This window comes from Pteropus vampyrus, unplaced genomic scaffold, assembly GCF_000151845.1.
Source record: "Pteropus vampyrus isolate Shadow unplaced genomic scaffold, Pvam_2.0 Scaffold461, whole genome shotgun sequence".
Lineage (NCBI taxonomy): Eukaryota > Metazoa > Chordata > Mammalia > Chiroptera > Pteropodidae > Pteropus > Pteropus vampyrus.
In genome coordinates this window covers 1,162,499-1,175,536 of record NW_011889242.1, presented here as the reverse complement: position 1 = coordinate 1,175,536, position 13,038 = coordinate 1,162,499, and the positions used below count along the sequence as shown (strand labels likewise).

General features: G+C 48.5%; 1 protein-coding gene and 1 pseudogene across 1 annotated transcript in view; both read right to left on the bottom strand.

The window, feature by feature from the left end:
• KIAA1211L (KIAA1211 like) overlaps positions 1-13,038 on the bottom strand; it is a 40,876-nt gene that overhangs the window by 17,852 nt on the left and 9,986 nt on the right. Inside the window, exons 3-5 of the mRNA XM_011382023.1 lie at positions 10,324-10,459; positions 9,819-9,984; positions 3,896-4,080 (exon numbers count right to left, since the gene is read on the bottom strand). Coding sequence (XP_011380325.1) covers positions 3,896-4,080; positions 9,819-9,984; positions 10,324-10,459 — 487 coding nt within the window. The remainder of the gene's footprint in view (positions 1-3,895; positions 4,081-9,818; positions 9,985-10,323; positions 10,460-13,038) is intronic.
• LOC111732454 lies at positions 5,000-5,115 on the bottom strand (annotated as a pseudogene).

Genomic DNA, 13,038 nt, shown 5'->3' with positions numbered 1-13,038 from the left:
ATGGCTGGCAGCCTCCTCTCTACTCACACCCCCAAGACTGCCTTGAATTCCGTTCCAACAGGAAGCCTTGCCTCTTCCAGGAGGCTTATGGTTCTCCCGTCTCTCCGGATACTCTGCTGGCTTGACCATACATACTGTACTGCCCTGTGGCATTTTCCTGAAATACTTCTGGAGTTTAGACTTAGTCCTCATCCTATCTCCTGGGCACAAAGTCAGTCCCTGCTCTCTTAGGAAGGAAAGGAGATCAAAGCAACCACGACTTATCAAAAATGACATGTGAAAACGACCCAAAGGTCAAGGGGTTGAGACTGATCTTTGTAAAAAGTCCACATTAGACCCGAGTCTGCTGCATGAACTCAGCTGTCTCCTCCTCCTTTTAGGGAACACTCCAGGAGAGTTTGCAGCAAGTTTCTCTTATTTGTTGGTGTTATTTTAACATTTTCCAGTCAGTATCTCCTAGCCAACAGAACACAGGTGACTGGGATGTGTGACCATACCTAGGCTAACTCTTACCAAGATTCACAGTCCTATTCCTCCAGGTATAAAAAAAGAGCGTGTGCAAGATGATTCATACAAAAATTATGGAAAGCTGCTGGCACAAAAGGCATTACTGGCCTTTTGCTGTTATGGGAAATCACTGATGTTGAAACTTCTTTAGGATGTGGGTCATGTTTTAAAATGGTTGGAACCCATAGGAAGTTAGCACAGAGCTGAGGAGCAGACACTTCCCAACTTGAGTCACTGGCAGCTCCGAGGAGGCTCAAGGGAGGGGCCGGGATGCCAAAGGCTGGCAGGTATGGGGCACAGACTCCAGAGAATGGGCTCAGATGCAGAGCAGGGGCTCTGTAGGGAACAAAGTGGCTTCTGACTCAGCCTGGGCTCCTAGCCGGGGGCAGCAGGAAGGATGCATATGTCCACTCTATCTCCTCCCTGCCCCAATCCCCTGGGCCCTCACAGCAGCTTGGTGCCCTGGACCCCTCTCAAGGAAGCAGAAGTGGGGGGCCCAGTGCTCAGCTTGCACCAGAATGGAGACTATCGAGCCTGCCTGCTCATCTACTTCCTCTTGCCAGAGAGAGTCTTGGGGCAGTGTCCACATAATCTCTGGGCAGAGGACGCTGCTGATGAGTAGTGCCAGGGTGAGGGGAGGTGCCAGTCTGTCTGGGACTCAGGACTGGTCATTGGCAACTCTGCAGCTGTGCGACCCTGGGCCAGTTGTCTAATTGTGCTGTTCCTGGTAAAACAGAGTTAATAAGATTATCTGCTCTTGGCACTGCCTGGGTTGGGGTGAGGATCAACTGGTATGGTGAGGTGCTAGTATAAACAGCAATGGGCATTCCGCCCATGTGCTGAAACCACATAGAGGGGCACAGCTCTGTGCAGCAGAGTAAAATGCTGAGATAACAAACCGCGTTACCTCTCCTGGCCTCAGCTTTGGCGGGGTGGATGTTTCAGCCAAATGCACACTTGAATGTGCTTTTCAAATCTGTAATAAATATCACAGTCTTTATAGCCAAATTTTTTTTTTTAACTGCAAGACTGGGTTTTTAAGGTAAGGAAAGCCCTCCTTTTTTTTCTTCTAGAGCTCCAAGAGTCAGAACCTGGATGACGTGAAGGAGAGTTTGCCCCACTGAGGACAGAGCTAGAGACGCTTGGCTGGGTCTGGACTGTGGTTCTGCTCAGATGGAGGGAGGGACTTGGGCAGCAGGAGGAAGAGACCAAAGTGGAGACTCGAGGTGGCTGAGCTTGGCGGTGGAGGTGGAGGGGTGGGATGGGGGGTGGGCGGATGCAAGCGGGTGATGGGAAAGAAACTCCAGATACTATGGGGGGTCAGGAAGTAGGAGAAACATGGACCTCACCATCCAGTGAAGCCGAAAGGAGCAGTGAACCCCCACAGAGGTCCAGGGCTAAGAGGGCAGCAGAGGGGCAGTGGGGTGGCTCTTCCCCACCCGCAGAGCAAGACTGGGATATCTGAAAGCATTGTGGCCCCCGAGAGGGGCCAGGGCACCAGGGAGGTCCTTATAGTTGGGAGGAGGGACCTCATGGCCAAAGGGCAGAGGGGGCTGTGGACACTGAAGGACAGTGGCCTCCAACTTAGGACGCAACAGTGACACTGGTGACCATGGCTAGACACCTCTGCCCAGTCAGGAAAATACAGATACCACCAAAAACTTAACATACCCATGCTGCTTCCTACCAAGAAGGGAAAGGAAAGGAGGAGGGGAAATATGGAAGTGAGAGTTTAAATCAAAGAAAGACTGTTTACCCAAACTGATGAAATCAGGTTTCCTGTTATTCTAAAAATATGGCTCAAGAGCTAAGTCAAGTTCAAAAGTGGAGAAAGAGGAGTACAGCTCTGTCCAGGGGGCTATAAGGAAGGGACACTACACTTCTCCCTGGAGTAGGGGCCCGGCTTCCCTCTGTCACCAAGTCCTGGCCTGGCTGTGGCTGGTTATGCAGGCTTCTGCCAGGGCAAAAGACATCCCTGTGGGAATAAATCCCGGATTCGAGGGCCAGAGGGAGTTGGCTTGTCCCTGTCCCATGGCTCCACGCAGCAGGAAGACAGGTAGGTGAGAGTTACAGGGCCATGCCAAATCCCCACAGCTCAGGACCTTTAAGTATAACTGTGCGGGGTGAGTAAGCATTTGCAGATGTACCCTGGTCCCCAGCTTGCACAAGGGCACATTAGGCTGAAGGTAACCACAAGCTCGCTTCTTTCTCCAGCATCTGTCCCCTCAAAAGTCAACCTTTTAAAACTCATGCCAAGCCTTCTGGCATAAGCTGCAAAGGCACTTCCCACATTCCCAAAGGAAAACCCACTCTCTCGGGGAGATCCCAGCAACCTGAGAGGCCCCAGGCCACTGTCTCCAGCTGAAGCACCTAGTTTGTCCTGGGTCCTTCATCATCACCCACAATCTTATCTTCAGGGAAGCAATGCTGGCCTTCCAGAGAATGCTGGCCTGTGAGCATCTCTTTCTCAGCACTGTTGTGCTCTCTGGCCAGGCTGGCCCACTCCCTGCCTCTAAGCTCCTTCAGGGGTCACATCCTGTAGGTACCACCAGGCAGGGCAGAAGGCACCAATCCCATGGAGACCTCTAACCCCTGGTACCTTGAGGCTAGAGTACTCCACCAGCAAGTTCTCGGTTCCCAGGACCCAGAGCTGATGACCACCCCAGGCAGAAAAGAGAGGTGTGTCCTTACAGGGGAAGGGTGCCTGATGTTAAGCAGGTCCTTCCCCAAGGCAGCTCTCCATTCTAGTGGTTCAGCTTCCTCTGCTGTCACTCGCTCGTTCATTCATGCATGTATACAATAAATGTTTACTGAATGTCATCAGCTCTGTGGCCAGCCTTGTTTCAAGGGCTGGAAGTACAGCTGGGACAAAGTCTCAGAGAAGGATGGTAGTAAACAAGTGAGCACATACATTCCAAAGCTCATATCTGTGTGTGGCCAGTGCTAGGAAGGAAGTGAGCATGATGGTAAAGAGGTAGGTTAGGTGAGCCTCTGTGGGGAGAGGCCCTCTGATGCCAGGAGAACAGCACCTTGAGCAGGAGATATAGCAGGTACGAGGCCTGAGGTTGGGGGCAGCTTGGGGAGCTCAAGATGCAGGGAGGAGAACAAAGTGTGTTAAGTGAGAGTTAGAGGAAGTCTAGAGGCAGACAGGGCCTGGAGTGTGGGCTTCACACTGGATGCAGTGGGAAGGCAAGACTCACAGCTCAGAGCGGAATGAATGAGTGAGCAAATGAATGAATGAATGAATGAATGAATGGAGTGTTTAAGCAGGAGAAAGACATATCTGATTTATGTTGAAAAGACAACCCCAACTCCTGTGGCAGGTGATGGGGCCTTGGTGTTTTCTCAGAGGGGCGAGTGGCTGGAGGTGGAAGGGAAGCCCCATTACCGAAGACAATCGCCTCATTTTGCTTGACCGCTGGTTGCGGGGCTTAACCAGGAGCTTGTGTTTAGCTGCAGAGTTGTCCAGGCATGAAGAGAATTCTGGGGGATAATCGAAATCGGCCATGGGCGCCATGCTGCTGTCCACGCTGATGACGGGCGTGTTGCTCAGGTGGCTGGAAGAGAGCTGGTCTGGAGACGGTGGCCGTGAAGACGAAACTAAAGAGACCTTCAGGAGACAAGGAGCAAACACAGCAAGCGCTGAGTCTCGGGATGGGTGCAGCCAGCATTTCAGCTCCCTCTTTTCACTGTATTCCTGAGAGGACATGTTTCACATTTTACTCTCAACAGCGAGGGTCCAGAGGAGAATGACTGGGGGGCTTAAGTGTTGGGCCGACCCCTGGAGAACCTGTGTCCCAGGCACCCCAAGCAGGACAACTGCCTGCTCCCTCCCACAGCTCTTCAGACAAGAGCTGGTTTCTCCGGTGACACAGACCAGCCTGCTTTCTACAAGGGCAGGTGGGCTTGGTCCTGTCTCTGGAAGCTGAGAGTGTGGCCCAGCAGCATGACTTACAGGCAGGGGCACAAAATGTGCTGAGCCCACTGCTCAGCAGTCTGTCATCAGTTCTAGGAGGGTTCTGCATCTTCATGCACTCATTCCCTTGGAGAAATGTGGCTTTAAATTACCATCTGTGAAGTTACAATATTTCAGTAGTTGATATCTCAGCAGAGAGTGACTGACAGCCAAGGGCAAAGGTGTTGCCGGGAAGGAAGGGGATTCTGGTTGTCACGGCAACAGCCTAAGATCCCTCCATGCCCACTGAACTAGGCAGGCTCCTCCACTGAGAGAGGTCTAAGTGGGTGTCCTGAAAGGACATCTGTCAGCATAAAGTGGCAGTGGAGGGCACCCACTGTGCCCCATGAGCAAACTCAGCGGGGAAGAGGTGCAAGGTACAGAGAGAACCTGGGAGCTGCTGGCTTTAGTCACAACCCTGCCGCTTACACACCAACCAACCAACTTTCCACTCTAGCATGGTGCTTGATATTAGTATTAAGCTTTACGTGGTGTTGCTTATTTTCCAATTTTTTTTTTGTTATTTATTATTATTTATGCCTACAGCACCTGGTCTTCCTAGGTGGTCTCCCATCCAAGTACTAACCAGGCCCGACACTGATCAGCTTCCAAGATCAGACATCGGGCTTGTTCAGGGTGGCATGGCCGTAGACCATGGACCATGAATCCACTGGGGCATGACACAAACCCAGGACCTTCTGCATATAAAGTAGAAGTGCTAACCGCTACATTATGGAACCACATCTTCAATTTTACTTTTACTGTAGTAAAACACACATAAAATTTGCCATTTTAATGATTTTAAATGTATAGTTCAGTGGTAGTAAATGCATTCATATTACTGTGGCCACTATCCATCTCTAGAACTTTTCCTCTTGTAAAACTGGAACTCTGTCCCCACTAAACGTGAACTCCCCACTGGCCCAGCCCCTGGTACCCACCATTCTACTTTCTGTCTCTACAAATGTGCCTACTCTAGATACCTCAAAAATAAGGATTCATACAGTATTGTCCTTTTGTGACTGGCTTATTTCACTCAGCATAATGTCCTCAAGGTTCACCCATATTGTAGCATGTGACAGAATTTCCTTGCTTTTCCACTGGATATATACACCACATTTTATTTATCCAGTCACCTGTCTATGGACACTTGTGTTGCTTCCACATTTTAGCTACTGTGAATAATGCTGCTATGGACATGGGTGTGAAAATATCTGTTTGGAAATTTGCTTACAAGTCTTTTGGGTCCCAGATGTGGAATTGTGGGCTCACATGGTAATTCTAGTTTTATTTTTTTGAGGACCCTTTATACTGTTTTCCATGGTGGCTGCACCATTTTACTTTGCCACCAACTGTGCATGAGGGTTCCAATTTCTCCACATCCTCACCAACACTTGTTATTGCTTTTTTTTTTTATAGTAGCCATCCTGATGGGTGTGTGGTGGTGTCATGTTTATATTTTAACTTAAGACCGTAATTTTATGCATCTCAATGGTTTAGTAAGCCCTCAGGAGGGAGGCAGCAAAGAGACACAGGAATGAGCGGGCTCCTGGGGTATGGGGTGTCTCGCTCACCTGCTTTTCCAAACCCAGGAGCCCCACACAGAGTAATACCCAGTAATCTGTGCTAAACTCAGGGGGAGCCAGAAGGATGACACTGCTAGAGAGACTAGGTCTGACTCAGGGACCGTCTCTGCCAAGGGCACTGCCTCAGGGAGAAACACAGCTTTCCTGTTCACATAAAGTTTTCTTATATTTTCTAATGCAAGCATAAAGTTTATTCCTGTCAACTGGGGGAAGACATTTACTAAAATGAGGGAAAAGAGTCATAAGTGGACACAATCCATTTTAGTTCTCTTGTTTTAGATACACAGGTTCTGATGGGAGAAAAGCAAGAAAAATTATTTTTTAAATAAATCACGGATAGGACTCCTAGTCACAGCTTCCTCTGTACCATGGCTTTGGCTTCCCGTCTCTGGAATTTGCCTTAGATTGGACCAGTGACACCCTTCCCAGGTAGTTCTCCTTAGTGGTCACAAGCAGGATGGGTCCATTTCAAAACCACACAGAACCCTTCACTTTCCCCTTGTCTAGAGGAGCAGTGTATATAAACACTTGGTAAAACTGTATTTGTTTTTGTTTTTGTTTTTTTTCCTGACTGTCTGGGACTTAAGAGAATAGACAAGATGAGCTGCTCTGCAAATGCAGTGAGTCCACCACGTGAGAATAGTCGCTTCTGTGACAAATGGGACTCTGGTTTCCCTGTTATAACCCTGACTCCTCTCCACCTGGGTCTCTGCATATATGCTGCCTTGAACTGATGGTCCCAGTGTGGCCCACACTGGCCTCCACAATGGCCCCCATGCTTGGAACACTGGCCAGGAGCTCCACGGCCCAGACATTGAATAACCACCTCTGGGCACCCCCCGCGCTGGCTGTCACAGTGGCTCTTCCTGCCAGGGAAGAGCTCCTGCTGCTCAGTCTGCACTGTGGTTTGAGGTCATGGGGCCTGGAGAGACCAGCCCTTCAGGACGAGGTGTCTTTAATCAGTGATGCAGCCGCCAGGATGGCACGGGAGCCGTGGGGCCCAGGGGCAGGAAAGTGACGGCGTTTTTATTTGCGACCGGCAGCATCTGACCATGCACACCGGCACTGCCTGCTCCCAGTCACCCAATATTTCCTGAAATCTGTGCTTCTGGACAATTCTGGAAAGTGGGTGATTTAAAAATCTAACAGTGGCCCCATGTTGGGGGATGTGGCTCCCAGGGTCCTGGAACTCAGAGGCCGTTTTGGGTGGGGTGACACTGAATGACAACTGCTCTACAGTGTTTATCCTCAAAAAGAGGGCTCAGCCACTGAGGACTGCACCCACGGGAACAGTCAGCAGACACGAAGCAGGGGTGATGGGGCTGGGGGTGCTGTTAGGAGCCAGCTGACCTTTCCTTGTGAGGGAATGACAGACACTGACTTATCTGCTTTCATCTGATTCTCTCCCAAACTCTCTGAGGACAGAGACTCCTCTAGGTGACGGAACCCGCCTGCAGGCTTGCTCTGTAGTGGTAGGTGCATTTTTTTGCCACCAGAGCTGTGTCCTCTCCATCAACCTGCCCTCACCTCCCAGAGCAAACAGACTTGTCATTTTGTCACCCTCTACCCAATATTCCCTACTTAATGGCAGCAAATCTAGACTAAGACTAGCTAGATATAATTTTACCTTAAAAAAATCACCAAATTACGTTTCATCAATTGCTACCTCATGTGGTAATAAAATTTTTCAAAGTAATTCCATGCATTTCCTGAAAACACTCCTTCTGCCAGGAAATAGCACCTTGGCAGTGACATCAGGTATTGTTTCTGAACACCTTTTTTCACAATAATCTTCATTAAGTTTCTCTGTCTAGCATGTGAGCCTGTGGAAGGTGTCACAGCAGGAAAAAATTAAACAGCCTACAACCCTATCCTTTTGGGATTGAAGGCACCATTGTATCAAATACCATATGTTATATAAACACATTTAAAGAGTGCATTGTTCCTCTCTCTATCAGTCTACTGTGCCCAAAATACCTTCAGGGCACAAAATACCATCATTGTGTCTTCAAAACCTTGAGGATAAAGATTATCTATTTTTTTTAAGTCTTAAAGGCTCAAATTTTGGTTGCCTATGAAGCTAGTGCAATGTTCATATTGCCCAACAGTTGATTAAATCTCTGAACATTCAAAAAAACACATCGCCCTCACAGGAGGGGTGTTGAGAAGGACGAGGCCAGTCCCACTGGCACAAATGGCCCCTGCTCAGCTAAGTCTGAGATCCGAGCATCATAGCATCACGGGTTTGGAGCTGGGCTCACTCCCCAGGGGATGGAGTTAGAAAGTGTTCTTTACACTGTGTGTCCCAGCCAAACGCAGAGAAACACGGTGCTCTGCACATCAGAGCGCACCATGGGATGGAATGGGGGCGAGTCAGACATCTGCCCCGCAACATGGCCCTGAAACACACATGGTCACATCTGGACCTGAGGCTGGGGACCCTGAAACTGCACTTGAGAATGCGAGATATGTCTGTCACGTAGTAATTACACCTTCAACGGCCACAAGCCTGTCGACTTCCCCTCCAGTATTTTAAGGGGTGAAAGGCTGGCTTGAAGTCCAGGACATGAGACTGTCTTCCTTGTCCTGTCTTCCTTGTCCTACAGGTGGGACAATGGGTGTGGGTAGCCCACTGTTCTCAGATACTGCTCGTGGAGCAAGCAGGGTCAGGCTCACGCCAGAGCAGAATTCTGGACAGAGCAGTTCTCTAGCCAGCTTGGGGTGAACCTCCGGCCCTGCGGCATGTTTACGCTCGGCCACACCACAGTCTCTCCCATTCCTTCCATCAGTGACCCCCTGGGAATCTACGAGTGCACATGAGTTGGGTAGATATTCCTTCCCCCGCCTTTGCAAGGGGGCCTCTGGCTGGCCAGGCTGAAGTGACTACTGACTATATATTTCAGAGCAGCACAGAATCTGCAAGACTCCAAGTCACAACGAAACCCTGAGATTTCACTGCAAAAGGCCCTGGACCAGGACAGAAGTGACTGCTCCAAGGATGGTCGGGGCATGTGTGTGGCTATAAACAATGGATTCTGGCCTTTGTTTGCTTTCCAGTCTTCAGTATAAGTGGATAACTCTAACTCTACCCAACCCTCAGCTGCTTGTCCAGAAAGGAAAAGGATCATTTATGCACAAATACCTCGAATAGACTTAAAATGGCAACACTGTAAGCCATGTTGTTCATACAGGAGAAGGAACTCAGTGCTTCCTCATGGGTTCCCACAGGGGAAGGCGGCATCCGGGATGAGCTCCCCACCCTGCAGAGGCCGTGCACACCGCTGCTGCCTGTGGAACTGATCTTGCCGCCCTGTTTACTGGCACCCCATCACCCACTCCTCCCCGTGCCCAGCAAGTGCGAATCACCCTCCCTCAGACATGGGAGCCTAGATGAAGCCAAGTATGTTCACCACTCCCTTGTCCTCCGGCCAAGTGTCATGACAACAGAGAACAGAAACAAAGGCGTTTCACTCTTTGAGAAGGGACACTGCTCTGGTCATCTGCTCAGACAGGAAAAACAAGGTCTAGGGTTGATTGTATCAGATCTCTAGCCATTACGAAGAATGCTACCAAAACCTTATCTCCCAACAAGACCTGAATTTCTGCTCAAAGAATGAAAATAAATACCAACTGTGGGCTCCAGTGCCCTGGGCGGGACTACCTCCTGGCCACACCTGGCACAGGAATCTCAGGGGAGCATAGAGGCCACCAGAGGCCCCAGCTGCCCCTGCCGTGGGTGTGGACGGAGGTGTAGGCAGTGCAGGCTGCACTTGCCTTTATGGCTGTACCGGGACCGGTATCGTGCAGCAGGCACATCTCTGGGGGGCTCCTGGGCAGACCGTCGTCTTCAGAACTCATGCCGGCGTCATCTCCCCGCTTGGCAGGAAGGCCGCCTGGAGGTGGTGGTCCCATTTTCACATTACACTGTATTTTTAACTGGATTGGAATAAAGAACATTTGCTCTTGTTTTCATCAGTGACTTTTATCAACAAACCCTCCTGCCCCAATTCATTCATTCAGGAGATATTTTGACACCCTCACCTGGGGCGGGAGACTGAACCCAAAGAGCGGCTGCCACAGCCTTGAAAATGAGTGTTTATAACTTAGAATGAGATGGGATCCAGTCATAACTCACTTGGAGTGTCTTGGGAGAGCTGTGACGTGCACGCAATTATACCCCAAAATATATCAGATAAAGCAAGTGGAAATGATTTTAAAACTTCTCGATTCATGTGCGACATACATACCAAGTGTCACTGACAAGGAAAAGTTTACCTGCAGAGCCTTAATCCGGTCACAAACGTTTTCTTGGGAAAACACCCGCACAGGCCGTGTAGGGTCCTGTCCCGACTCGGGAATGAAAATACTGTCGTGTGAGAGGGCCCGGCCACCCAAAGCACCCCTTGACTCCCTAGGAGAAAGAGACACTGTGAAACTCTGCTCACGTCACCTCTCAGCTGGGTCCTCAGGACGAACAGCAAGGGGCACTGGGGTTGATGGCCCTGGGTACCACAAGCCCTTGGCTGCATTCATTTTTGAATTGGTCCTGATTCCAGTTTATCCCCATCCTGTCAAATACCACAGTCAACTATTAGGAGTGTTGTAGAGACAGGAATTTTCCTAACAGATCTGAAGATTGTGAGTATTCTTTTTATTAATTGAAAAACCGAGATTTGACAAGGTATGAGGTCCCAGATGGGGGCCTCGACTGGCTGGCAGGGTTGCCCGGGAACGTGAAGTCACCGCTGTGGGCAAACATGCAGCCCCTCGGTGGGCTGAGGGCTGAGGGCCGGCCTCCTGGAGGCACCCTCACAAGGAGGTCTGAAGTACAGATTCATGGCTGGGTTTGAAATGACAATTGCCGCCTGCAAAGCCACATCCCCTTTTCTTTACTTAGTATCATCTGTGCAATCCAACCTGTGTGCCTAGGTCCTGGAGTGTAGGTGGTGGGCCTTTCTGTCATCACCATCCCAGCCCTTTCCCCAGGCCCAAGCTCAAGGCCCCAGTTTGGAACTGCACCCACAGGACATTTGCAAAATGTCCCAAGAGGATATGGGAGTTAGCTGTCATATTTTCCTAGCAGCAGTGGCTGTCTGAACAATAGGTGGAAGGAGGTGATTAAGACCCAACGATGAAGGAAGGAAAGCACCCCCCACCCCCTGCAGACTGGCCATCTTGTACACCATGACCGTCCTCCGCCACCTATCCCTGGGCACCCTGACCTCCGTGAGGCATTAGGAACTCTTAGGCATGGCCCTGCTGCACTGCAGACCTAGTCGTGTTGGCTAGTGATGCTGTCTAACTTCTTTCTAGCCCATAATAATGAGCCTGCAAGTGGGGAACCCAGGGTTCTAGAAGAGTGTGTCTTCACATTTCTGGGAGGGAATCAGGCCAAGCGAAAGCACCAGGCAGGCCCTCTCACAATGGCAGCTCTTGTCACAAAGGACACAGGCACACTTGGGTTTCCCCGCCTTCAGTGGGCTGCCTGCGGCCACACCCTTTGGAAACTATGATCACTGCTCTAAGGCCTCCTCTGGGCCGAACTGGGTGTTGAGACAGTGTGAAAAAGCCTCCGCAGAAACACAAGGCCATTCACTGTAGCAATGCTTATGGGAGCAAAACACTGGGGGCAATCCAAACGTCCCTCAGGAGGTGTCTGAATAAATTGTGGAACTTGATATGGGGGGACCAATGAGTGAGGAGGATGTCTGTAACCTGTACACGGGCAGCAGCAGACTACACTAAGGAAAAAAAAAACAGCGCAAAACATTTGTGGAGTGTCAGTTCGGTGTGCGAATATATATGAACATATGTGAATAGATGTATTTGCTTATATTTTTTAAAATAAAAATAAAAGGATAAGTAACAAATTAATAAAACTGATTTCCTTCTAGAGAAGGAGAGAACAAGATGGGAGACAGGGTGCCAAGGTACCCTACACCTACAACTTTGCCTTGGAAGCTATGTAAACGATTTACATGGTTAAAAGGCAAAAATCAAACAAAAACGGAAATAAAACGATCTCTAAAACTAGAAAACAATCAGAAACAAGCCTAATTTTATATTAGGTTGTGGGTATAACCACACAGAGAAAAGTGATTAACTCGACATCCAAGTAACTTTTAATTCTATATCTGTAACAGGATAAATTCTAAGAACAAAACCCACAAAGATATCAAATTGCTCTCTTAGTAGTAGCAATACTGCTTTTTTAAAAAAGTGCAGAACAATCTGTATAGTATATAAACTCTGTGTGGGAAAAGAAGATAATAAAATTATTGTAAGTGTACTGTACAATGAAGAAAATAAATAATTTTACTAATATCATACGGAACCAAGATTTGCAATAAAAAAAAGTGAATTCAAACAAAGAAGTAAAAATTTTGTCTTATAAAATTTAAACTGGAAATATCTGGAAATTAATGATTTATATTTCTCTTTAAAAATAAAGCGTCTTTCCTAGCTGTATGTACTGGTGAGTCTAGAAGATGGGGACAGCCAACTCACTAGCAATCATCATTCCTGACGACCAGACTGTGGCTCTCAAAATTATGTCACACCAAAAGAAACTAGAATCCTATGAAGAAATGGCTGATTACAGGTTTAGGGTGGGAAATGTACAAAATGAACCCAAGATTTCTCATTGTGCAAGAAAGCAAGGATGCAAAGACAAATGGGGTCATGTCAAAACAACTCAGTAGCTAATTTGAAGTGAGTCTCAATAGCATAAGATGGGACGATATGAGGATAAAAATGAATAAAAATTGTCATGGGTTAAAGCAAACCAAATATATAAAAATTCATGCATTCACAACTATATTCAAGAAAGAAGAAATGAAAAAAACAAAACTCATTGGTCAGTGTTGGGAGTTGCTAGGGTAGCAGGTCATGAGTCTGATGGTGAATCAATAGAAAGAAATCATTATTCCAAACATTATCCTGCCTCTCCTGTACAAACTATATTTGAGAGCCACCAAGCCCTTGATAAAG